The sequence below is a fragment of the Ips typographus genome, linkage group LG11 (genome assembly GCF_016097725.1).
Source record: "Ips typographus isolate SLU linkage group LG11, UJ_Ityp_2.0, whole genome shotgun sequence".
Classification (NCBI taxonomy): domain Eukaryota; kingdom Metazoa; phylum Arthropoda; class Insecta; order Coleoptera; family Curculionidae; genus Ips; species Ips typographus.
Window position 1 is genome coordinate 10,087,563 of NC_138432.1, and position 27,837 is coordinate 10,115,399.

General features: G+C 38.3%; 3 protein-coding genes and 1 long non-coding RNA gene across 5 annotated transcripts; 1 reads left to right on the forward strand and 3 right to left on the reverse strand.

Annotated features, from left to right (window-relative positions):
* Positions 1–301: 301 nt before the first annotated feature.
* LOC145736122 (uncharacterized) lies at positions 302–3,748 on the reverse strand. Its single transcript, XM_081990376.1, has 2 exons — positions 2,605–3,748; positions 302–632 (listed from the first exon to the last, which is right to left on the reverse strand). The coding sequence occupies exons 1-2, from the start codon at positions 2,987–2,989 to the stop codon at positions 538–540; spliced, it is 480 nt and encodes a 159-aa protein (XP_081846502.1). The 5' UTR covers positions 2,990–3,748; the 3' UTR covers positions 302–537.
* Positions 3,749–3,979: 231 nt separating this feature from the next.
* LOC145736121 (uncharacterized) lies at positions 3,980–16,597 on the forward strand. Of its 2 annotated transcripts, XM_081990373.1 has the most exons (4): positions 3,980–4,120; positions 10,073–10,538; positions 11,362–11,692; positions 15,349–16,597. In XM_081990373.1, exons 2-4 carry the CDS (start codon positions 10,455–10,457, stop codon positions 15,456–15,458), a joined length of 525 nt encoding a protein of 174 aa, XP_081846499.1. In that variant the 5' UTR covers positions 3,980–4,120; positions 10,073–10,454; the 3' UTR covers positions 15,459–16,597. The 2 variants fall into 2 exon arrangements, with proteins under 2 accessions (XP_081846499.1, XP_081846500.1); XM_081990374.1 differs by lacking the exons at positions 3,980–4,120; positions 10,073–10,538 and adding an exon at positions 11,241–11,297.
* On the reverse strand, positions 6,482–7,649 carry LOC145736123 (uncharacterized). The gene is made up of 3 exons (XM_081990377.1): positions 7,496–7,649; positions 7,262–7,429; positions 6,482–7,052 (listed from the first exon to the last, which is right to left on the reverse strand). The coding sequence occupies exon 3, from the start codon at positions 7,040–7,042 to the stop codon at positions 6,773–6,775; it is 270 nt and encodes an 89-aa protein (XP_081846503.1). The 5' UTR covers positions 7,043–7,052; positions 7,262–7,429; positions 7,496–7,649; the 3' UTR covers positions 6,482–6,772.
* A 916-nt stretch (positions 16,598–17,513) lies between the features above and the next one.
* On the reverse strand, positions 17,514–22,918 carry LOC145736124 (uncharacterized). The gene is made up of 4 exons (XR_014179834.1): positions 22,435–22,918; positions 22,263–22,384; positions 21,363–22,211; positions 17,514–17,691 (listed from the first exon to the last, which is right to left on the reverse strand). It is a non-coding gene; the product is annotated as an uncharacterized LOC145736124 (long non-coding RNA).
* Positions 22,919–27,837: the final 4,919 nt, after the last annotated feature.

Here is a 27,837-nt window from a genome sequence, read left to right on the forward strand (position 1 = left end):
ATAAAGCATAAACAAAATTATGGCAATGTTGCCAACTGTGACTATAGTGGCACGTTTTCGAATTTATTCCACCCACCTATATAAATCCTTTTAAGGGTGAAATTTAAAGTTTAAAAGGCTCCAATCTATACCTAAAAGGGCCAACAATACACAGTCGGATGTTATAAGGGCAGGTGCTTACACCGCCTGGTACACTTCTCAAGGTTTCGAGAATCAGCTGTTTCTCCTGGAAGACACGTGAAGGGGTATATTTAAATCCCGCCAAAGACAGTGGCGGCGATTGAATTGAAACACACTAGAGTCTTATGAAATCAATTTATTCTCCCTCATAAATATGTATCATTAACTTAGTTTGGGATATTTTTACATCGTAAATAGACTAGAATCTATTGCTAGTAGGGGTTATCTACAATAATTAGATATGTACAATTAACACTATAGGAAAAGCTTTCTTAAATAAGGACTTTGGCTTTAGGCCGTATGATTTAGGATGGAGAAATAAATAATTATGTACAAATGTTTTGTTTTATAAATAAATCACAAATCCGCTGCAGCGTCCTGCTGGACAGAGGGCTGTTTCTTGCTATCGGCGGTAGGCTGTAGAGGGCAGTTTTTCCTTGCTTGGTAAAAGTCTGAAACCAACAAAAAACCCGTAAAGTCTCACATATTTGGGCCATAAAGCAGGCACACGTGCCTTATTTAAACGTAACCCGATACCCGCAAATAGCAAGGGCAAAAGCACGAGTACGTCCCAGATGGCTTTGCCAAAGGCCAAATGACAGATTGTTATGTATAAGTAGACCACTTTAAGTTAAAAACTGTACTGAGCAGGACTTGTTTAAATGAATTAAGAAGAAGAGCGGATTTAAGCATCGCATTCCTGACTGGTCATGTATGCACACGTCAGATGCTAGATGAATATGCAGAAAGCAGATGGCGGCCTTAAAGCCTCGAAACAGATGTTACACGTATATTAACATTCCCTGTTTCTCTTTCGGGTGCGATGAGTGTGTGTGCCTTTTGGTTCTTTAGTGAAGTTTGGCAACCAATATGGCCGACTTGTCAATGTCACCGAAAAAAAGAACGTTGCCGGACTTGCACTAAACAAAGCTTCCCACAAAACAAAAAGGCACGACCGTTTCGTTCACTCTCACGGAAATCTCCAGACCATAACCGCGAGCACCGATTTCGTATCAAGATACGGAATTTTATCAAGTTACCCCAGGCCTGACGGTTGCATCACATTTCTCGCTCTAATGCATCTCAAACTGCACTAGAGACAAAGATGGATGAATTGATACACTACACGCAAAATAGTTTTTTTAAACAGGTGATTCTCATGCTTTATTTTCTCACGGACTTAACTCCATAACCTGACATAACACTAAGTGAACCAGACTATATAAAACTGACCCACACACTCATCAATATGGGTGTGTTTTTACGCTTAACTGAAACAAAAGCATTCTTGGTTAATGTTTGATATGACGAGCTGGCTTATCGCCTTATTTATTCCACTTTTTTTATTTACATGGAAACTGTAACTGTTTTGCCAATAAATCAACTGTTTGGTCGATTAACTTATTGTTTACGTATTGTGGTCTGTGTTTGTAATTTATGATTTCACTGCATAATAGGCTTTTGACCCTTCCATTATAATAGCACGAATCTAGTAAAATACATTAGAATCTTTTTTTTTAAAGAAGTCTCAAGAGTTTGGACTAACATGAAAGCAATTATTTAAAGCTTTAGACAACAACTGTGTGTCTCTCTTCACAGATTATTATTAATTGATGGTTGAATACTTGTAAACTGTCAAAATTGATTAGAAAAAGATAACTTTTGAGGTTTAATTGCTGTCAGTCAGCGGCCATGTTGCTGACAGAGAAACGTAGATAATTGCATGCGTGGGACAAAGACAGTAAACGAAAAAAATACCAAGTAGGCCATATTTTCAGTACGCTGTTGCCAAAATCCAATACCGTCGACAAAATTAATTTTAAATTAATTGATGGATTTTGGCAACAGCGTACTGAAAATATGGCCTACTTGGTATTTTTTTCGTTTACTGTCTTTGTCCCACGCATGCAATTATCTACGTTTCTCTGTCAGTTACACGGTTTTCCTATGGTCGGTTTTGGATTTACCATACCTGTATATTAAAATCATAATACCCATTTTCTTAAATGGTTCAAGTTGTAAACTGAAAGAGCAGGCATGATTTCTTTGCAGGTTTATACCCGAAACCCTCGCTTTATTGAAAAAAATAAATATTTTCACAATGATTCACCTTGTAAGACGTATAGACGCGGAGGCGTCTTTACCTGTCAGAAGTGGTTCCCATTGTGCTTAAGAGTTCTCACGATCCTCTTTTTTGCGTTTGGCGCCTAAATTTGGTGGTACATTTCAATGCGTCTTTCAAAGCAAAAGTGCTTTTTAATAATTTAATGGCGACAGAGTATTACAAAATGGGTAAATTACGGTCTGAGCCATCAAGCTTATCTTCCAGTGCACGATACCATGAAGCATACCGGTCTAACGACCCTTTTATACTTATTCAACGTCATTATCTCGGGCACAAAATACTTTCAAAGTAAAACTTACCAGTAATAAACTGCTGACTCAACCCGGCTTGTGTTTTATTATTAGCGAAGCTCATTTTTCTTCGAGCTTTCAACACCTTCCGGGGGCACTTCCTACCGGTTTCGATGTTCTCTTTGCAAAACTCCAGCGACCGCTCCATGTTCTCCACCATTTCAATGTCAAAACCGAATTTAGCCAGGAACCGCTTTTGATCCAGCTGGTACTGTTCCTCCAGGAGTTTCCGCGTGTCTTCCGGATCGCACTTGCCAAACAAACATCTCTTGAAACCGCTCACTAGTATGGTTGGTTTCTTATGGTGCAACACCCTCTCCTGGATGGGCTCCTGGTGCAACAATCGTCTCCCACCCTCCAGGATCAATACTTTGCATACGTTTTTATTCTCCATCGCACTAAATTAATCAAACGCGATCTCTCTCGTACCACCGGGTACTAACAACGACGTGCACAGCACCAACGTTGACTGAGTAGTGACATCATCGAACGGTACGACCCATAGGCTTATACTTTACAGGTAGTGGGCTTGGGTTATGGTTATCCCCACCATAATATGGGTGTCGATTGATCGGAGGCCTAGATGTGAAAGCCAGAAAGAGAAAGGTGTTTATTAGTACATGAAAATTTGCCTATAGTACTGATCACACTATACTTACAGGGCGATTTCAATTTTTATGGAACAGTTACAAGGAAGAAATTTTATTTAAAAAAAAACTTTTAGTTTAACTTAATCATTTATTTATGCATGCCTGTAATGCAAACGCCAACAAAATAAAGAAGAAGTGACAGTTTGGAAATAAAAACGCATTGCCAAGATGGCCGCCTTATATTGAAATTACTACTGTCAAACTTTCAGGGTATTTTTACAGATTTCAGTCAAAAAAACGTAACAAAGTTGCAAAAATTAATTTTGCAATAAACTGGACATTCACATTGGGGTAAGTTGGTACTAACAGACTGGAATATGGAAGAATCGCGTTTAGTGTCAGAAGGAGTGCATTTAGGCCCTATCAGAGCACGATGATTATCACTTTCTTGCAAAAGTATTACGTAGAATAATCCAATATTCCTTTAAAGTAGGTAATTATGGCTGATTACACTGACGTGGGCTATTTTTAGACATACACTCATCCATACTCTCTCCAACACATGGAAAACGACGTTAATCGTCTCCTTGTTCAGTGCAAGAATCCGCCGCCGGAAGGAGCCACTTTTTTTTTTTGAAAATCACCTGACCCCATGATCACAAAATTATACAGAGGCCACGTGACCTTTGGATCATATCGCGTTTAGATCCGAAAGAAAACGACTAACTACTAATTGTCATTGTTGTTGTCACTATGACATCTATTTTGAATTTAAAACTTTAATATCGTTCGAGTCATTTTGCACTGCCCGAATTTATTACAAAAAGGTATCAAAAGTAAAGTTAAACTTGCATATTTGTGTGGTTCCTGAGTTACATGGGGAAAGCCGGGCTGCCTAATGGCGGATTGTGAACCAAGAGCAACTTCTAGCAGGTGTAAGTTTTCTTACGTATTTAAAGCTTAGAAAAACCTAGTTTTTAAACTCAAGGAAATATTTATCAAGTGCGTATTATTGTTTTACTTTAATGTTGATAAATAATTCATTTAAAATAGCATCAGAAATAGCATGTTGTGCTGTAGTACACCAAATATATCCGGCTTAGCAAAACATATCTAGTGTGCTATGCAAAACGCCCTCTCGCGGATAAATTATCATAATAGTTATGTCCAATCTGTCAAAACGTGACTTAAAACAGTTCCATTCAACATGTTACTATGATTATAACTTTTGATGGTTATATTGAATCGTCAGTTTGTTAAAACCCTTGTTAAATAACAATTACCTTGAATTAACTTTACCAAATGACTGGGTAATAAACCCAGAAAGGGATTAAGTGTCACCGGGCGCCACCCTGAACACTTTCTGAGGAGGGCTCTTTTTTTGCGGGGTAAATCTGAGACAAGATTTATTATTCAACTAGCAACCTGACTATCCTGGAATCTTTGAGTTGTGTTTTGAAAGTAGGTAAATTGGGTGCACTCATTAACGGTCATGGGAAAATGCTCGCGAACCAACCCCCAAAACGGCGAGGGCGTGGGTACACCTTCATATACACGTGTGTCTGTGTGAACGTTGGCACTTGTCCGTTACGAAAAAATGGACCGGACGCATTAAAAATCCACTTAATTCCCAAACAGTCCCACTGGCTTCCTTTTGAGTTCTTCTCGGATTTAGGGCGGTTATAATTAAATTCCCCCCTGATGCGTGTAATTTTATGCGAATAAATTCGGTTAAAACGTGAGAAAATCGGTAACTTTGCATTTGATTTTTTTATTGGGCGCTCCAATAAATTTTAAAGGGTTGTGCAGAAACTATATAAGGGATTAGCAGATGGCTCATTATGTAATGTTCAATAAGCCCGCATTCAAAGGGCCCGTGCCGATGTTTATTTTATTTAAATAAGAAAATACGTGCCCGAGATAACAAACAGATTGACGCTTTGCATTTTAAAAACCATTCAACCGAACATTGAGTCCACCCTTAGTGTCCTCTGTATGGGCCAATATACGACTAATGGGAAACGGGCCTTAAATCGATATAACAATTCGAAAACGGGGGAGCGTGGGCCACTAAACGCTTCCACCTAGACAGGATGTGAATTACCGGTACGACGTGCGACACACATGGTCGATTGGGACCGTTGAAAATCTAGTTTGCCATAACGCACAACGTAAATGGACACGGAATGCGGTTTTTCAGGCGGATTCACACGACATTACAATGTAGTTGAAATCCACCCTTTTGTTAAAAATTGGACGAAATGGCGAAAGCGCTTTACAGTTATATTCACATAAACACAGCACAGTGAGTAGTTTGTGATTGGTCAAAAAAACCATTGATTCAAATTACAACAATTGTAAGTACCTTTACATAAATCCCTTGAAACTGTTAACATTACATCTGTCCACCCTCTCAAACTTCAAAGGGTTGAATAGAAACCACCCGCTACGCAAAATGCACATATCCTCCATGTTGGTACTCAAATTAGTTCACTCTGGTTGAAAGTTTCATGCTGTGAACCGTTGCCCGACTAAGGGCCTGATTCAGTTATGAAGGTAAATGAGTTTTTGCCAGCAATTAATGTAACTCGTGCACACAAGAGGTCAGACCAATTACATTAATCACCCCCAATTAATCCATTAGTAAGTAGTTTTAATTAAAAACGGTTTTACGTGTATGGTGATGTCACCGCAAAGCCTGACAAACATACGGAAAAACCGACCCTTAGAAAACTAAAAAAAAAAGGGAATAATCAGATAAGAACTACACACAGAAGGGCTTGCTACCCGCATCATCGAATTCGTAACTGTTTAGCGGTGGTTATCAGTGGCACATATCAAACCCTTCGATTGTGATTAAAAGGGCCGCACGTGTGCACCTCTATCTTTCATGCAGTTATGACAAATATTAGTTTACAATATCGCGGGCTGACCATATGGTCGGGAAAAACAATTGATAGGGCCACCGCGAAACAATCGACACCCTTTTTAGTACCAACGGCCATCTGGGATGTGAGGACGGGGGCGACGTCTCCAATTTCGGGGAGGGGGGGAGACTTATTCGTCTGGAAAACGACCATTAAACGAAATTCAACACTTATGAAGTTCCGGGGCTTCGATCATCCCATATGGCACGCACCATGTTACTCGATTGAGCGGAAAATATGTATTTTTTTTGTTTATTCTCAAGTTTAAACGGTTTTTTAAACTTCTTAACTAATTACAAACTGAATACTGTCATTGGTATCATTGCCAACTCTTGTAATTTAACTGTCAATTTAACAAAAAAATAATACTTATCCTCCTGTATATTGTATTTTACTGACGTATTAGTACACAGTCTTGCAATAAATACAGAATATACTTAATTTAAGTCTAAAGTTATCTCTAAATTTTTTGGTATGGTTTAGCTGTATGAGGTCGGAATAAACATATATTCCACCGAATAAAAACAAAAATAAATAAATAATGAAATGACACGTATACGCTATAATAAATTAGAAATAAATAAAGTTGTGTACATCACTAAATAATTTGACTAGCACTAAATTGAAATAATTATTGCACTTTCAGCCTCACACATTACGTCACTCTTCTCTCATTTCCTTTTCCGGTTGGGTGGGTTGAATCTTGGGGGGCTCCACCCTCTCCCACTCCCAATCTCCCTCTAGCGGAATTTCGTTCACAAAATCAAAGTTCCATTTTTCCATTTGACGTTGCCTCAGCTCCTCCTTGGTGGTTTGAGAAAGGTCTTGTGGGGGACCGGATGGTTGAGTGGTGGTAGCGCCAAAAAGTAAGCGCCTAGGCACCAAGTACTTAAGTATTGAAAAAGCCGGCGATGGTGCTTGATCGGACATGGTGATACTACTGCAAAAAAAACACTTAAATTAAGTCTAGAAAATAGATGTTTTTGATAAAACAAGTTGCAATAATTACTAAATTCAATTTCCACACAAGTGGTACAACCTTGATTAATAGTATCAAATCGACTAAATAGGACCTAATTGAAGTGGATGTATGGTTTAGTAACTAATCTAGTGTGTTTTTAAGTTAAATCTGATTATTTAAGTACTTACAATATGTGAAAATGGCACACGTGCAAAACCAACCCTGGAGGTCACAATTTTAAGAACAATCGCCCGATTTACACTACCGTATTATAGCGTGCATTTCCTTCTGCTACTGAGAAACAACTGAGTACCGACTGTAATCAACAATTGCGGCATGCAAACAGTTCAACAAATCTAATTGTGAATAAGCGACAAAATATGTAACAAAGATCGTAGCTGCTGCAGTTTGGAAATAGTCACCCTTCTCGTTGCACTGTGTAAACTGGTGTTGGATATGCATTCAGGAACGTCTATTTTCGTCCTGCAGGACCGAAAGACTGCGGCAGTATTCTCTCCCCCTCCCCCAGCCCCTGTTACTCGTAAATCAATAAGTTTATTCTGCCCCGTATCCACAAAATCTATTATTAAACTTGTTGTTGCAGTTTGATAATTGATAAGATTATACATAAATCGTTTTGACCCAGTGACGTAACCCTCACCGTATCACCCACTGCACAACTACGATGAACCACACATGACCTAGCTACATCTAAAACTTTGTTCGTAAACTGATTTGAGTAAACTTAAAACAATCCAACAGGAGCCCACTAACATCACTTCCGTCAATTCTTTTTTCGTGTTAATTATACGGTATTTCCGTTGTTTTTCGGTCTGATGAACTCAACTGCGGTTTAAGTGAAATGCTGGGATAAATACCCCCTTCCAACCCTGTCACTTTTTTTACCTTCGTATAAAACAATACGCAATCTCGAGTGGGAACGAAACCGTAAAAAAAATACGCCAAAATGAACAATGCAACATTGTTTTTGTTGCACTAGTTTGTCTAAAGTAATCACGGACGTGATTAAGAACTTTTTGATGCAGGTTTTTAGAACATCCTGCTCGGAACAGTCAGAGTGTGAAAAAAGAGTCGACAGTCTTTACTTTAATGGTAAGTGTTGGCGTAAATCCCAGCAGAGTTCATAGTGGTATTACCCAAGCAAATACATTTAATTGAATTGGTATAAGAAACCTTCACCAAATTGTCACACAAAATTATTTTACCTGAACTTAACCCAGTAAAAGTAAGGTACAATTTTACTGAGTCGTAAACCAATCACAAACTACGAGCAGTGCTGTATTACTTAGGTGGACTTAATAATTTAGAAAAACTTTGACAATAGAGGACACACTGACATATAAAGCCCCCACCATTCTAACTATTGTTGACTTAATAAATCTTCACTCTAGAAAAAACATATTTGGACCATAAAATTTATCCAGGCCCTTAATCTCCATCTGGTTGTGGCTGCCAGACTGGCACCCTTAAAAAAACCTTCCTTCCTGCCGTGCCCTTCCCAAAAGGGACCCAAACATCCGCCAGAGCAGGATATTCTCATACCCTAGCGCGACTTAAGTCACATGCTCGTCAAAAGGTGTTTGGGGGGGCTTCGCCCCGTCTCAAGTTTACTCGTGTTCTATTTATATGCTTTTGGGGTGAAGTCAACTTTTACCTGGTTTTGTGCGTTGCTAATTGGTAACCAAAAGTCCTATATATAGGGACTTACAGTACCACTTCCGGAAATTTAAAAGTGTTTTCCGATATGTTTGGGTGGGGCGTTTTGATTGGTTCATTCCGTTTTACTGTTAAGGGTAGATCAAAAGAAGCTTGTGGTTAAAGAGGTGAAAGTTCAGAAAGTGAACAACAGCAGTGAATACCGCAAAAGCTCTCTATTTTGGACAAAGCCAGACAAGCTGTCTGATCCTACCACAATAAACGAAATCTAAATAAAAATAAATCAGGTTTTGACTGTCAAAATGTGTTAGTTTTCTATATTGTTCGACTTGGCGTTATTCCTAGAACTACTGAGTCACTGATGATGATATTTGGAACGTCGAAACAAGTAATCGTTTCTTTAATATATGTCAACAAGTGGGTCATGTCCACCTCGTATTTTTAAACGATGATTACATAAATCCAAATTAGTAAAAATGATATTTTAATATGGCGTGTCATTTGGGTTCATCCGCGGGGTTACGATTAATAATGATTGTTGTCCGACACATAGCAGCTTTTATATGAGCCTCTTTCAATAAGAACCGGACAATGTCCCTTAATCAAGCTTTTGTTCTTTTATTATAATTGTTTACAACAAGAAACAAAGTTGCAATTAACATGTAACCGAGTCTTATCTGTTTAATTAGTGCTTATCTGTAAAAAACCTAAATACGTAGGCCAGAAAAATAAATAAGTCAGGTTTGCAGTGTGTAACACATAAGTAGCTGATTGGTAGGTTTATTTGACGACTTGAATTTCTACATTAATAACATCAACTAGACTGAATGTCGCCCACAACTTGATTCCATAATAATGTAATTTTTTTAAAGTAACTAAGAATGTCAATTACAAATCTGGCAACTCAGGCAATAATTGACAATGGTTAAGTTAACAATATGGCGTTTGTCAGACTGAACTAAACAAGAAAAACTAACAGAGAAAAACTAGAAAATTACATTTTACTGAAACTTACAAAATAGCGATGAAAATAAAAACTAAATAATTTTTTATTTTCAAAGCGCACTTCCCTCTAGCAGTCACAATGAGACCGTCCACCGTTTCCCGCTCTCCGCACTCCACAACAAACCAACGCGCGGCGTTGTCAACTCTACATTATCAGCTTTAAACCACCTTTTATGTACTCTCGAATTACATACTTCCAATTAGCCAACCAATAGTACACAGTCTTTGAATTAAATTTTAAATACAACTGGCTTTACTTGGAATATTTGTTATATATGTATGTCCCTATAATAACCGACTTTATGTTATCTATTTAGGGCATTTCGGACGGGCCGCACATAAGAGCCGGCAACAATGCAGCGCGTCCCCTGTGCTGACGCAGACGCGTGTTTACCACGAAACAAAATTTATTTAGCGACTTTTTAGTAGCGTCATCAGCGTTGTTGAAGTAAGGCGTGCGGTGGTGTCGTTTTGTCAAGTACAGTCGGAATTAAGCGGAAAATCTGCGTTTTCACGTTGTTCGAACGGTTCGCCGGAAAATAGACGAGTTTGTGCCGATTTGGACAGTGTTTTCCCGTGCCGGTCGACCGTTGTCATCGCGAAAATCGACGATTTTCAGTGACGATAGAACCTTAGCGGACTTGGCGCGTGGCTTATTGTTGTTTTGTTGGTTGCCTACCTGGATTCGTAAAGCGCGTAATGAAGATGAGCCCCAGTGTTTTACGGTCGACGGGATTGTTTCCCCTTAAAAATCAGGACCTGAAGATCCCCAATAAACCTGAGGTACATAATAAACTAGTATAAATAGTATAGTAGGTGTTGTTTTGTTATTTAAATTATTATATAGGTATAGCGCAAGTCTTTGTTGTTGTCGCTTCGTAAATTCATGCATTAGCACCTTAATAGATGATAACTGCATAGATTATGACACCTATCTGTCAAATTCATCATTATGCAGTTAAAGTGTAATAACATTAATTTGTAATCTTATTCAGAATTGGTAAACCACCATGAGTTATAATTTATCACTTTCTCTTAAATTCATTAGTCATATTAGTTATTAATTTCAATTTCACTATTCAGTTTTTAATGTGACAAATAAAATGCAAAAGTCACAGTTAAAACAATACCCTAGCAACTTTATTTTTTTATATAGATTGCTTATATAGAATTTGACAGTCTGAGAGTTTAAATTTAATTTTTTCACCCTCCAAATATCAAATTAGTTTAAATTCTATTAAAAAAAAGTTGTGTGCTAATGTGATGCTTTTCTTTCTGTTCCCTATCCATAGTATAAGCTAGAAAAGGACAACACGTCAAATGTGACGTGTGACGGTTGTACGATTTGCTGTCAAACATCAAAAGACATATTTTAGCGTCAGTTACAATATCTATCTCATTTTAACTCATTCTGATAAAACAAGATGGCCTATTTTAGTACAGCTTAAAACTCAAACTTAAAAGGGTCATATTTATAGGTTAGGTTAGAACTCCTTTTTTATGCCTAGTTTTCCAAGTTTATATTGGTTTCATTTCTGGATAGTTAGTAATATATATCACTTTACCTTTACCTACCGTATAATTTCAATCACAACGTTGCTTTCAGGTCAAAAAAGTGAAGCGGGTACTTTTTGGACCGGTGGATCACAAGGCGACACAAAAGTTCCTGGAACGCGAATTGAAAAAAGTAATAAAAGACAAATCGGAAGAGTGGAATATCGATTTCAAGACGGGTCGAACGTTAAGACCTGGAGGAATCTACGATTGGAAAATGGCCACTCCCAGAAAAACCACCCCGGAAACGGTCCGAAGGGATTTGGACGTGGAGATGGACATTTCCTATCAGTACTGTCAATTGGTGGACGCGGATCTGGTACGACCCAGGCCGGTGCGATGCTGTTCACCCGAAATTAAGAGCCACCAAAGCAGAATAACAGGTATGTTAAAAATAGCCCTGTTTAAATTAACTAGCTACTGCGAAACGCGATTAAGTCAATAATCAATGTCTGATCGGTTGGTAATAACATCCTGCATGCGAAATTGCAAGTCGGGGTCCAGCTGTTTAGTTTGTGAATTCCAAAAATCATCGTTAAACGCGAAGGGTAACGACCTTCAGCTAGACACAACAACGCCCTCCTGAAAGGGCAGATGTGTTGCCAAAATAAGCATCGTCGAAAGCGTGCCGGGCGACCCTTTTTATGTCAGGAGGGTGAAAGGCGGGGGTGCCCTTTTCCAAGCAAACATCGCCCTATAGGAGGGTGAGATTCTAACGGTTTTTCGGTCACAGATCTCCATAATCAATGTTGGATGCAAAATATTTTGTCCCTTTTTCTTAGTAAAATCGAATGAATGAACGCTTGACTACAATCTGAAGAGCAACGAGTTAATAAGTATCTGAAGTTGTAAGCCTTTAATACGGTAAAGTTTCATGCAGCTGCATCCATAATCTAGCTAGAATAATGACGGGGGCATTCCTAGGTGAAGCTTCAGGATGCTGGTTAATGTTCAGTTATCTTAAAGTGAACGACCCGGCCGTCCTCTTCCATGCTTTTGTTTGAACTATACGACGGTCACGAGGTCCTTTACCTCACCTATTAGTATTTTTTCTATTTTATTCCAGTGATCGTGAGAGAGAACAAATTAAAATTCTTTCACTATTCAAAGTGGGGCGGAAAAAGGTTCCTTGAAAAACACTTAAGACCATCTAAGTGGCGGTACTAGAACACTCGGAAAATACGATCTGGAACACTTATACGTAATATAGGGGTGCTTTGATAAGCTTCTCTGGGTTTTTTTTTTTTGAAGTACCACCCGTATAATTTGATGCGTTATCCAGGGGCGGAACCGTTTTTTTTTCTCGACCGGGTGGTCTGTTTCATGTTATGTTACAAAACGATAGTGAGGAAGTGCATAAGCCGACTACTACTAGACTAACCAATACATTAATTAAACGAGAAGTTCGTTACCCTTTCCGATAGCGCAGCTCCCTTTTATTGAATCCGTATAAAACGGTCAGGGGTTAATTAAGGGGGCACAAATCGTTGAACTCTCAGCTTTAACCGACGCGTGCATAATTTAAGAAATCAACCTCAACTACAACTCTTCCTGTTATGTGTTTGTATGTTGTTTTTTTCACCGGCATTTCGTGCTGCTTTGGTGCTTGCATATTCACAGTGCCAGATGTTGGGTAATAATAACTTTCCTGTACTGTTAGTTGACCTACTTTCTAACGACATTCTTGACGCTATAGCGATTGAATATGTTGGGTGAGTCCAGTAAATTTAAACTTGTTTATTTAGCGAGGCCACTTCCATTGAATCTTTCATAATTATTGATTCACTTTTATAAATCAGCCTGAAAACAGATTTAACAGTGATTGTGAGTTGCCTATCCTAATTCATCCCGAATCTGTCAAACAGTATGACGTTGCCACATCAAATTAACTGATCCTTTCGAGGAAGGTGTAGTAGGATTTATTAGGTTTCTAATAGCCTTTTCATGTTTCTCTACAAGAATTTGTATGCGTTCCCGACTATAATAGATCTAATAACTGGTCCTTCGTAATTACTAAGCTCCAACATAGGAATGCTGGGTCACGGGACCTTTCCTCCTCTAATCGGTATGCAATTAAGTTGTTACGTGTCTTGTTTGGGGGAATAGTGTTAATTGTTAATACTAATAAAAATATTAACGTTACAACTTTGACAAGTTAATTCTAGTTCAAATAGTCTGCCGTTTTTTTGAACGTTGTTTGCTTAAAGTTACACAATAGTCCGCGCACCTGTCGTAAATAATACTAATAAGTCACAATTCTATCATAAAACGAATCTTCTGCCGATTAATATCGATGACGTCACGTTATTATAATAATGGCGCGCAAACACGCACGTGCACTTTTACTACTACCGAAGAACCAAGCAGAAAACAGCATCGCATATTCTCTCGGTTTCAATTAGCGGTGCATTCGATGTGCTACCATGGAAACCGGTCTTACACGAGGCGCGGGTGCCAAGGCCGGGTTCTGCCACACCGCCCACGCTCCACTCCCCCGTCCCTTTTTCTATATTTTGGTGTCATTGCATTAACCGTGCACATGGCAACGTTGACTGGCAGGATGACGTGTGTGTCAAATTCGCGTTAATGAACTGAACTTTAACGTTATTGGACCCGCTATTGTTTACCTACATAAATTATAGTATTTCGTAACTGAACCGGGCTAGTGGGTTATCAATGTCGAATTCCGACTGTGTGTGTGTTTTGTGTACGGGAGTTGCCAAACACACATGACCGATCCTTAATGTTCCCTGTTGGTCGCTAATTTATTGGCCCCATTTCATTAGCCTACAAATACGATTTTCTGAACCTTGACGACGTATTAAAACAGTCGTCACTTCTTATCTTTGTTGTTAACCTTATCGTATGTCACCAATACGATTTTACTACTACGACGAGACCTTCCTTCATGTATTCAGCTGATAAGCCGCAATCACAGGCAAACCGCGTGCCGAACGAACCAACATGGCCGACCTATTTGCGTATTTCACTTGTTTTTGTCCGTCATTTTTTTTTTGCTCTTGATTTCGAGGTCAACGATCCTGGATGGGGATCGATTAATAACTGGATTGGTGCTCAACTTACGGGGGCCGTAAAAGGCCCACGGGGGCGCTAATAAAAATAAAGCAAAGGTGGTACCACACGCCACAGAGCGCGCACATGTGGCTCCGAATTGGTTTATATTTTCAGTGCCGGTACGATAGGCCGTGGGGTTTTTAAGATTTATTTTTAAATTACCTCGTGGGTGTACGTGCACTTCGGTAGGTAGTTTAAATGCAAAACGACACCGGGGGCGGACAGGCTCCAATTTTTTCTTTAATAACTTCTTTTGTCTACCTTGGGAAGCGTGGCAGTTGTACAAGAAAAGTTGTATTTGGGTGTGGCTTGGCAACGTCGCGAGAACTCCAAAACCCTTTTGCTGAATTTGTTAATAGGAATTCAACTTTTACTTTCAAACCCTTTTTTTGTAGCTTCTTCTGCTCTTCTTTTTGTGTATAGATTGAGATTGGTATGGTGATTAAACGTTGGCCAGTGTTGTGGCGCTTAAAGGCCAATCAAATAGAAGCCAAAAAAAAAATTGGTTCGTCAAGAAAACGTGACTTGAAACAGTTACAACGACCATGACAAGTCAGTTAATGGGAAACCAGGGAATTGAAGTGTATAACTGGTGGTTTTTTTTCAACATTACCAAGCGTTTTCTTCAATCTGGGTCAAACGGCTGATGGGCGTACTCAAAAGATAACGCCAAGCACAATCGTAGCAAATGACCTAAAAAGCTTTGTTGTTATTATTGTTGACCAAATGTTCTCGTGTAAATTCAATAGAAACCATATATCCGTGACAGATGTGCCTTTTGGAATCGTTTTTCCTTCTTACTACGCATTTACTACGACCAATCAGAGTGCAACGTTTCTAAACAAAGGCCAAGTCAACGGCCTATCTTCGTCGGCGGTGTTGATGGCACCGCTTCAGAGTTCGATGAACACATCATCGCACCTTTTATACGCCGATTTTCTAAAATCGTATTGTTTTGTTGCAGATTTCATGAAGGCGACCAAAAGACCGTTGGACGTTTCGAAAAAATCGTCATCATCAGACTGGACCGCGGAGATACCGACAAAAATACCCCGCGTGGATATCGTCAGTTAAACTATAACAGACGCACCTGAGGGATGGGAATTTTAGTCCCACCCCCTCGCCCCCGTTCAATTTACCTTCTTCCACTTGATACAAATCGTTGTTGATCTCCCAAAAAAAAAACAAATTTATTTTATTATTTTTTTTTAAGTAGAGAGTAAAATATTAAGTTTTTGTTCAAAGGATTATTAAGTCCGGTACGGTGTCACCACCAACCGGACTGTAATTATTGTAGGCTTACTGTACTATACTACTTATATTTTGTTGGTGTTTACACTTATTTATTTTTTCGTAATGATCTCGCAGAAATCCATTTTTCGGTGGCGTTTCCCCCCCCTTTTTACACAAACATCACACTCAATTATTATTGTAAAGAGGGGGAACCAACTTCCGGGACTTCACAGTGCAATGCTGGTTGCATACCAGGTGTAAATAAAAGCCGGAGTTGGCCTAGACGCCGCCACGTTTTTTTTTTAAGTAACTTTTCTTTAGGTAGGGGTGGAAGATGGACTTTTTTTTAATTAAACAACTCTCTCTTAACGATTGTATGCACACAAACCGTTTGTGTGAAAGCGGCCCAAAGAAATTTTGCTATGTACAAAGGTTAAAATTGTTTCAAATAGGCAGCTTTGCGCCCCTTTTATTGTCTGGTTTTTGGGTAATTGATTGGAAAAAAGATGGGGTTGTTGCGTGGCAATTGCAGATCTCACATTTCTGCGATTAAATTTTAAATTAAATGTAATGTTATAACAGAAGCGATAGTGGCGTAACGGAGATAGTAAATTTTGAGACAGAAAACTTTAACAGTAAAATCGACAAAAAAAATTAGAAGAACATCTGTGATTGTATTAAGAAGATGATCTCAGAATAAACAGAAAATATAATATTGATATAATAATATATTGTGCAGAAGGTTGCTGCTACTGATCTTTGTTCCCCAAAATTGTGTAAAAGTGTGCACTTATTAAAATTTGCATCGGGAAAGGTCAGTGGGGCATGCTCTTCTATCATTATAATTCTAAATGAATAAATACTATTATTAAGAGATAATAATTATAGAATAATCTAAATTAATGTAAATTTGTTGTAAAAATAACATTTTATTAGAGTATATGTGAAGCTAATAATAAAAGCTTCCTTTTGTTAGTGTACTTTTGTGTTTTATTTGGTCCTTAATATTAAGTTTACAGTAGCACCACTGTGTGGATTAAAGCAACTGTCAGCTTGCTAACCACAATGTGTCAAGTAGTCTGACAGACAGTGTGAGTTGATGCACCGCCTACTATACTAGAAAGCCTAGAAGGTGCTTGTCAAAAATTCCAATATGGCGGGAATAGTGATGACAGTTTGTATTGTAGAAATTGAGTTTTTTAAGGATTAGATGAATTTTTACGGTTTAAAATGAAAACTTGAGGTTATTTGCGTAAGTTATTTTTGTTTGCTGTCGTTCATAAGTTTTTCAAGCCACATTGTAACAGCAATTCAGGAAAAAGCCCAACTGTGTCAGTTTTTTACCGGATCTAACTCAACAATGGTTGAACACTTTGATTTTACTCCAACACTATACTCAATGGTAGGTACAAGTGGTTTCTAGTACAGTAAACTTATTAGGTACTTGTTACATGCACAAGTATGTGAGGTTCATTTTAAAGCATCCTTCATTGTGAGAGCAACAAAAATAATTTTGAAAGAATGTTCTTGGTAATAACATAAGAACCATTTACCAGTTTTGCTTACCTAGTTTCAAGGATTTACAGATTTTCTTTCATTGAACAGTGTTTAAACTAGTTTGCTGTGTGTTATACTTTCCAGGACAAATAATGTTCTAACCAATTTGTTTAGGCTGGACTTGATTGTGTATAAAAGGCTCTATCTATACATATCTGGATCAAGAATGAGTCTTTCTTTGATTTTTCACTTGCAATCAACTACACGAAATAATAAAATTTAGATTAGATTTTAGGCTTTCTAGTATAGAGGGCGGGGTTGTCAAGCTTCCAGTAAATAACAGCTGCATAATGTCAAGGATTTAAAAAGGACAGTAAACCCACATTATACATATTAAAGTTCCGCTCGAAATCGTTTTAATATCCTTGAAATTATACTGCATACATATTTAGATTGCCTTGACTATTTTATATTGTTGCGATAGTTTTTACCATAATTTCTCAGTTTCCATCCTTTCAGTCAAATTGCATTTTTCCCAGCCTTGAGATCGTATCAAAGTTGCACCAGGCACGACGAGCTGGAAAAAACAAAACAATAATCTCAAGGAAAAAAGGTAATTGCAAAGATTGCGATTTTTTCATGTCAAACCGTGAACACGAAGAAATCGCAAGGGCGCAGCAATATCTCGTAAAATTAGTCTTTTTGTATTGAATATTCTTCCTTCCATTAATGCCCTTCACGGTCATTATAGGGATGCGCGGTTGCCTGGTGTATTATTGTTTTAATGACGACACAAAAAAAAAGCAGAGGAACAGTGATTTCTAGAAAATGCAGCTGCAATTATGGTTGTTTTTCACGACGTCCGGGATAAAAATATATAAAACTACACCGCATAATGATGCTGTATGTAGTAAGGTAATTTTAATTTATCTCCACAGGCCGGTTTTGATTCAGTGGAAGAATTTTAGCGTGTACGAAGCTGTTTAGCTTAGAAACCTACAAACTCAATTATAGACTAAGTAATTCAATTTTGTAACTAAACTGGTTGATGGGACAATACCAAAACTCCCAGCGAATGGTACTAATAATAACTGCAGTACCACTTTTACTGTTTTGTGTTGGTCATGGCTCGATAGTAACTCGTATACGGCAGTCGTACGACCGCAAACGGACATCTTGGCGTCGCTCTAGGGCTTTTCACGTTTGGTACCCCCAAGACCTACCATAAAACTCCAGGCCGGTTGGTTGGTTGCCATTTTGATCTTCACGCACAATGTCTTCGTTTTTCCTGCTAGTGAGCCTGTAAATCCGTGTAGGTATTAGCGTAGGCTCAGAACACGAGAGTTGGCTCGCGGGCATACGCGCGGTACGTAAAGGGCCCCAAAAGGTTGCGGAGGGAGAGAGGGGCAAACGGAGTCACTGACACCGCTGCTCGCGAGTTCAAGGCAATCTTATAGGCTTTGTTGGTGTTTCAAGTGGCTCTTCCTAGACCAGTTTTCCGATATCCAATAGATGGACGCGAAGCGCATACAAATCTCGGCTCGGAAATCCGAAAATCACTGTTTTTTCTTCGAAACGGGGCTGGTCAACAACAATGACGAATCGCGTGGTACCCCAGTCATTTTCGTGACTGCACGGTCACGTTTGCGATGGGAAAAAAATCCGCGTACGCTACAGAATGACTAAGCAACGTTTAGTGCGCTTAGATGCGCTCAAATTGTGTTTGTGATTGGTCAAGAAAAAGCAGTTTGACCAATTACAAGTAAGTGACATGTGTCAGATGATGCCCAAAGCTAAATCGTATCTTGTGTAAACTGGTGTATTGCCACACTGTTTCAATGAAATTTGATAGAGCAGGATATAATTACATTAATTTTGCCAATCGAAAAAGCCTCTTCAAAGTCAACTTTGTTATGAAATTGGCCAACTTGATATATGGACCTCTATAGGGACATTTACATTAAAAATAATTTCAATTTGACTTCAAAGTGCACACGAAGTGCGTCAAGCTGCTTGGCAGATGCAAGCAAAATGACCAATGTTTTGTTTACTACATTTTGAATTTTCCAACAATTTTGGTCAATCACACTTTAAATGGTGATGTATTTACATGTATCTAACCCAAAATTTTACAGATTTTCCATATCATTGTAAATGGTAAATAGAGAACTGTCAAATTTGAAGTGGACTTGGAAGTGATTGTAAATGTGGCTTGTTGGTGCAACCAGTTCCCCTGTTTCGAAAGCGAGTCACGTGACTATTTTACTTGCAATAAAATGGCCACGACGTGATCACTTTAAGTCGTGAGCAATTTTATTGCGTGCCTTTATTCGAAGATATTGCCTTAATAACCGATTCCACCGCCGTACGTGCTCAATCACCGCCCTCTATACTAGAAAGCCTAAAATGTCACTTTTAATGGCGGCGTTAGCGGTTTTCGTTTTAGGCACAAACGATGTTTTTCCTGAAATGCTGTTACAATGTGACTTGAAATACTTATGAACGACAACAAACAAAAATAACTTACTCAAATAACCTCAAGTCCTGATTTTAACCCATAAAAATTCATCTAATTATTATTCTCACTATTGCCGCCATATTGGAATTTTTGACAAGCACCTTCTAGGCTTTCTAGTATAGTAGGCGGAAATGGAGCATGACATTTGCTGCAACAAGTGAATGACATTGCTAGGGAAATGACAGTTCGCTGATGTACTCCTTGCGGAAGAAACAAAATGTTGGATGTGTTTGTTATTATTGTACCATGACCAATTCCCTAGGTTAGCCACCAGCCTGTAAACAAAAACAAAATTTTAATTTGTATCACATATCGGTCTCTAACACGTTGGTGGAATGCCTTCCGGCTTAAACATACTAACTGTTCTTTTTACTAACAGGTGAACAAACCTTAACGATTTTTGTTTTTCCGCATTTTTATGCTAAATCTACATGTACTCAAAGAAGGTAGTTTATGGTTGGTCAAAAACTGTGATTTACACAACTTACCGTTAGGTCCTGTTCAATTTATTTAAACAATTTAACTTTTTAGGGTTTGTGGAACCCCACAATGGTTGGCTTGTTTACTAACAAACAAGACGTTTATTATTTTCTAACGCTATCTAATCAAAACCAGGGACCGTTAATTAAAGTGCACTGATGGATACGTTGACAATTTGATTTATGTTGGTGTGTGTGAAGTTTTAGGTCTCGAAACAAAAACGTTGTGTGCGAGTGGAAAAACAAGGATTTATCCGTCATGCAAACCATTATGGGTTGGTTTATGTCGTGCCGGACGTCCAATCAAAACCAATTAGACTGTGTAGTCACGTACGGTACCGGTGTGGGTTTTATTTGTCGCCCATATGGGGCAAAAGCTTGGAAAAACTAGCCCCGACGTTGTTGCAGTGGTTGTCATCGTAAAATCTCCGATTTCTGTTTGAATCTGGTTACGGTGGTTGTAATGATGATGTTTTCTCTACGTCGCTTATACAAAAGCGCTAAAAGCTAGTTTTAATAGATCTCGTCCAAACAGTGACGTATACCACACATTGTCGTAGTAAACGTTTGGCCTTGGACTTTCCCGTTACATAACACACTTCAATTAACCGGGCCAGTATACGAAATCTCATAAATAACACGACAATAAAATCGTTTCTGCACCATTTAAAAACAACAGCTCCCTTGGCGAATTCCACCCTTTATTTACCAAAACGCGTTTTTCTCATTGCACAAAGAGCCCGTTTAGTCGTAAAGTGCTATGTCGGCTTTTGTTCTCGTGACGTAATAGTTGGACGCTGACAGGAACCCCTGGTCTATGATGGGAACACTCTATGAAGGCCTACGATGCTCCCAGTGTTACCGGAGCAAAGCACTAAACCCCAAACAGTAACAATCTGGCCTGTTTGTCCACTGTTTGGCCTATATAGGTCCGGTTTTCGCGAGGTATATGAGTGATACTCAGGTGTGCAAAATATAATATTCATAAAGGATATTAAGATGATTGTACCCGTTTAAGCGCCAACCGACTTTTCTGCTTTTTTTCGTATCACGCGTCTTGAAATCTGATTTAAAGACCGGTAGTGGGCTTCGAAATCAACTTAATGAAGGTCTTTAAAGGCATGGCATAATTAACAAAGTAGGAAAATTTGCCAGTCACTACCCAGATAATTAATAGTAACACTTACAAGGTTACTTACTTTCCAGGGTAGAACTCTTTTGTATGATTTACTGATTTACAAAACTACATACCGTAAAACGATCCTCACAACACAAGAGTTTTACTTCGTAGGGAAATACAACCAATCCAGCCACTGTGTTCATTTTAGATAAAGTAAAACACAAACACAACACTGAGTTTAACTGAAAATAAAAATAAATAGGTAAACAAATTAAAAATAATTGTGGTTATGTGTTATGTCATGTTGAAGTGAATTAAACGTCAAATTCCTGCAGAGTTGCCGGCTTGGGCAACATGTTAATTTGAGCAGTTTAATGGGAGAACTTAAGATCTGCTTAAATCAAAATGAAACGCCAATAATTGTAACAACTACCACTATAAAACCACTTTCACTCTAGTTTACAAATTATTACGATTTTGACAGGATATACGTATACGGATTTGCAGCGGCCATTATGCAGGGTTGTCATTTCCTCGTGTAGTCTTCTTTCGCGGTGCTGGCATTTGCTATTTGGCCAACCTTTTATTTGTGTTAAATAAAACAATAATGATCAAGAAAATGAAAGTCATGTAATGTGTTTACTAGCACAACTAAAACACAAGAACCCACTCTAATCTATTCTATTAATGCTAAATTAGCATAAGCAATAAAACAGCAAATTTGCATTCGGGCCGGTTCTATTAGCGTCACCGCAAACCCAATTTCACACGTTTTTTCCTTTGTTCACTATATTGTATATATCCGATTGTTTGAGCCCCCAAAATAAGCTCGGACATCCGATACCCCCGAAACAGTTTATACGGATTGCAGAAAATTCAGTTGCGTAAAGGGGTCAGTTTTTGCCTGACTGGTTGTAAGACGTCCCGAACAGGACCTGACTTTAAAAGGGTCGCAAATAATTTAATGGCTTTCCCTGAAACTTTAAACAAGGGTGGAAGCGTATAATACACCCCTGGGGCGCTATAGTTACTTCTATGCGCAAATAGGTGTTGAAGAGTGCACCTGAACCCACTTGAAAGAGATTAAGGTGTAATTCAAACATTGTTTGTTGTGCTATAGGGCACTCACCTCCCTTCTAGGCCCTTATTGTTCCTTAACAGAAATATTTAAGTAAACATCTGCGCCGGATTTATAAGACTTACCCATAAAAAGTGCCTTTGAAAGTCCCCGATCTCTGGGGGATTTGAACGAAATGGGTCATAAAGGTCTAAGACCTGAAACGAGCCTCAAACTGCAATCATCATCGATGCACGCGGATTCGGTCAGTGCTGACCTCGATATTTTCTGGCGGGAACGTTCGCGATTGGCCCCCTCGGGCGCCCCAACGCAGCCCAGTAGCAGGAGGTGTTTGCGTTCTGCTTCGCGGCCAACCTTGGCGTGATTTATTTTCGGACCGACAGTCATTTACATCGTTAATTAGTCTACCTATAAATAATCGTCAAAGCCCCATTATGGAGTCTGCTGTGGAATTATGGACGAAAAGGGCGCGTCTTCCGTGCAAACAATAAAGCGGCGACGCTCCCCAATTCTGGGTAACAAAGACACAATAGAAACAAAGTCTCATCTAACGGAAACTGAAGTGTTTGTCCATCTTAATAACGTACCACGCACAGATATACCTCTTATAATTTTATATGCAGTACTTTGCTACAGACAAATTTATAACTGGCAATTATTGGGAACGTCATTTCTAATTGCTTGTGATTGGTTAAAAAAAAAGCTGCTCTTTTGACCAATCACAATCTATACCCAAAACCTGAGGATTACGTAACTGTCATTTGTCACACAGACACAACTTGCTGTGCTGTCAGCTGTCATTTTGTCTACGTATTTAGTAACTACACATTTTTAAACATTATTTTAAGTAGAGTTGCTCGTTTTTGTAAGTGGTGGGCTTTACTACACCAGTATTTCTTGGATCTAAAACTAAAAGTCAAACTGGTCTGCAAGCCACCATAAATTACTGTCAAGTTTATCATGAGGATTTGAATGGAGAAGACGAATAAAACAGCCCTTCTGTGTGCGAACTAAATCTGTCCATCTTCCATCAGGTACACGCAAATCAAGTTTCACTTTTTTGCTTCTTTTATACCAGTTTTCCCAGAAAGCAAAAAAACCACCATTCATCGTACAAAAGCCCACATGCGAAACGTTAGATAATCTCGAAACTGGGTCAAAAAACTGACCGGTATTATTTGGCAAATCCGCAACGAACCAGTTTCCCACTTTTTTTCTTGTACCTATACCGTTTTGAGGCTTGTCCGGCCGTCAATTATCGGTTTGAAGGGGACTCCTATTCATCCCGAATATTCCCATATTACAAGTGCAAAATTATTCGTTAAAGTGGGTGTGGTTGGGAACTATTTGGTTGAATAGGTTTCCGTGCAAGTTACGCCTTCATGCTAAGCTTTTAAGGGGATATTTTTAATGAGTCAGGCAAATAGAAAACGTTGAAAGAATGTGATAGAAATGTAGCAATCGGGCTTTGTACATGATAAACAAAGGTTGAAGAACAACCACTTCCTCCCATAAACATAAATCACACCTACATTTTTAAGTAAACCCAGATAAAACTGAAACCCCTTCAACTGGGTGGTTTGTTTGTTTGTCAGGTGTCATAATTGTCACTAATACGACATTGCCAACAAAACTCTACGTCTCCCTGATATTAGAGAAAAGACCAGCATACTTGGTGATTATATTATACACAGCACCGTCATAATAAAAATCGACCTTTAATGGTTCTTTGGCTACCTGTGTTACAATCGGCACACCTGTGCCCGTCTACCTGTTTCTAATTTTTAAGTCTTTGTGCGTTTATGTCCCCAGTTTTTGCACCATTTTGTTTTCGATATGGTCACTCTGTCCAATCTTTTGTTGTTGCTCGAGAATTCTTGTCTAAAGTTTGAAGATTCGTTGTACACGCTCTTCCTGCATGCGATAGAAAAGGTAAGAAACAATTATCATGACGTTTGTCAGCTATATTGAACAACCTGTCAAAAACCTACCTACTCATCAGCCATAGTAGGCCAATTTCTGTGGTATGTTTTAATGGCGTTTTTGATTGGCATTTTTAGTGCAAAACTCGTGTATTGCTTTACTATTTCAATGACATTAGACAGAACAGGATAAAGATACATTGGTTTTGCACTAAACTGACCAATCAAACCATTCCTTTTGGGGGGGTCAATGAGGAACGCACTATACCTTCCAAATCTTGAAGAAAAATGAAAAAATATGGAAGAGAGTATACTAAAATTTTGTATTTTAACATGAGAGTGCACAACAGTGATCTAGGACATTTTTCTCAGTTATTACTGTTTTTTCTATAGAAAGTCTCACAAAAGAAAGCAGAAGTTTTGGGTTACATTTTGAGGTCTGAACGAACCTCCTCGCTGTCACATGGACCAAATTATGAGCTGACACCATAAAAAAAATTTGTTGCACTGTTTTATTTTTCGGTCAATATCTCGGTTATTTGTATTTTTTGAAAGAAAATTGTGTCTAGTTAAAAGAAAGCCAAAACTAGAGGCTACATTTTGACGTTTAAACGAACCACCTAACTGTCACAGGAACCAAGTTAGGAGCTGTCAAGTTTTGTCATCTTCAAAAAAAAACTTGTCTACTTACACTGCTTTATTTCCCGGTCAGTATTTCGGTTATTTGTAATTTTTGAAAGAAAATTGTGTCTAGTTAAAAGAAAGCCAAAACTTGAGGCTACATTTTGACGTTTAAACGAACCACCTAACTGTCACAGGAACCAAGTTAGGAGCCGTCAAATTGTGACACCTTCAATATTTCCAGTACAGTTACACCGTTGTATTTCAAGTCAAATATCTCGGTTATTTGTAATTTTTGAGAAAAAATTGTATTTAGTAAAAATAAAGCCAAAATGACTAGCTACATTTTGACGTTTGAACAAACCTCCTAACTGTCACAGGAACAAAGTTATGAGCTGTCAAGTTTTGTCATATTCAAAAAAAACTTGTCTACTTACACTGCTTTATTTCCCGGTCAGTATTTCGGTTATTTGTAATTTTTGAAAGAAAATTGTGTCTAGTTAAAAGAAAGCCAAAACTAAAGGCTACATTTTGACGTTTAAACGAACCACCTAACTGTCACAGGAACCAAGTTAGGAGCTGTCAAAGCTTGTGACACCTTCAATATTTCCAGTACAGTTACACTGTTGTATTCCAAGTCAAATATCTCGGTTATTTGTAATTTTTGAGAAAAAATTGTATTTAGTAAAAATAAAGCCAAAATGACTAGCTACATTTTGACGTTTGAACAAACCTCCTAACTGTCACAGGAACAAAGTTATGAGCTGTCAAGTTTTGTCATATTCAAAAAAAACTTGTCTACTTACACTGCTTTATTTCCCGGTCAGTATTTCGGTTATTTGTAATTTTTGAAAGAAAATTGTGTCCAGTTAAAAGAAAGCCAAAACTAGAGGCTACATTTTGACGTTTAAACGAACCACCTAACTGTCACAGGAACCAAGTTAGGAGCCGTCAAATTGTGCCACCTTCAACATTTCCAGTACAGTTACACCGTTGTATTCCAACTCAAATATCTCGGTTATTTGTAATTTTTAAAAGAAAAGTGTGTCAGTATGTTGTCACATCTTTAAATTTTTCCTTTTCCATCACATGACAGCATTAATTAATTTTTGTCTGTAATTGTTTAGGTTTTGTAATATAAAGTATGATTTGTACAAAGCCATTGTTAAAAATATAAATTCTGTAACCAAGTTCGAATTGAACCAATATTGTAGGAAAATAGGGAATAAACGTAACTATTGGCAACACCGATGAAAAATATTGTTTTGACTTATTACTTCTATAAACTTATTTTATAAAATTGGCATTTCATTGGTGCACAGCACACTAGAATCAGACTTATACTGCCAAATTCACAGCCTACTATAGGCCAACTTTTTAAACAACAGCCCATATAGGATATTGTCTGTATATAACTATAAAGTATTTGTGTCAAATAAAGACACCTGTCATCTTAAAACAAACAGTGACAGTTTGAGGATTTAGGAATCTCCCAATTAGTAATCAGAGAAATAGATACATCCATTGGTCACAAGTCAGAATACGTCATAGTCACGTGAGCATTCAACTATTTTCTCAACCAGTCAGGGATTGCCCTACGTATAGCAGAGTTTTCCAAGAAAATCAATGAACCTGAAATGATAACGGCCGTAAATTAAATTAGGAAAAAAATCGCTCCTAGAACCCGACACCGTTAAATAATGACGACTATGTTAAGTATCACCGAGAACAAGCAGAAGAGATAAAGGCGGTACCGGCTTTAAAGCGTTTATCGGCGGCATCTTCTTTACGAAATAAATAAGCGCAATGTGTGTGTGACAAACGAGCCGCGCGCTACCGGTTTTTGTTTTCTTCTTCTTTTATTGCTCTATTGTACACCGTGTTTGTCTTAACTCAAACCAGGGAGCCAGGAAAACGTGTGAACTAGTGTGGGTGTATACACTTCCGGTATACGCGCACCCCCTTAAAAAGTCGTAGTAAATCACCCTGGTACGTAACTTATTAAAACAATTATATTGCATTCACTATGTTGTCGCACTGTCACACAATCTTCTCTATAGTAATTAAAACATCCTACTCAATTCCGGCGTGTTTTTTTTTTGGACTAGTTTTTTCTAGACCATGCTACAGGAAGCCGGCTTCCCCTTTATGTGAACGCATTTTAATATAGCGAGGCTGGGAACAGGAAATCTCTTTAGATGGAATTTAATCAATCCGTAATTTGTACGCGAATCGGTCATAAACAGAGCAAAAGCTCGAGCCCGTTAATTACCGGACAAGATGGAGGATAAAATGTAAACTGCGAGTGGTAATTTACCAGAAGCCGAGTCGGTTTTAAACGCGTAATTTGCTCGTTTTAAATAGCTTTCGGCCGTTTCATTAATCTCTGACTCCAATCCGAACCTTTTTTTGTCTGCAGTGATTCAATAATAATAATTACAAAGTTTAAACAAGCGCTTGGACTATATAATAACATATGTTATCTCTATCTAGTTCACGGAGTTGCATAGAGATGAAGCACGCTGACAGTTGTTAGTCCGTGGGTATATGTTTAGCGTGTTCGGTAATAATTCAAACAGTCCGGACATTCAAGAGAAGATACAAGCCACAAGGACTTATCTTCAGGCTTAATCTGCCCAACCCACATTTGCTTGTCTCTCTCTCTTACACACAAGATGTAATTACGGCAAGATGCACAAGGCCATAATCTCTTGATACCCATCTAGATGTGTGTGGAGATTTAAGCCAGTGGCGTCTTATTGTAATCTTTTTTAACAATACTATAGTGTATAGTGTGTACACGCATACAGAAGCTTTCTTAAGGTTTGGGGTTAAAGACCTTTTAAGTAGATTAAGTGAATAAAGCACCCATTTATGTTTTACGACAATTATGGTGGTGGTTGAAAGGACGCCACTGGTGAATATGTGAAGAGAAAAAGAATATTAAAAAGTAGAGTAGTACGGTAGCGAGTCGGCTGCCTAATT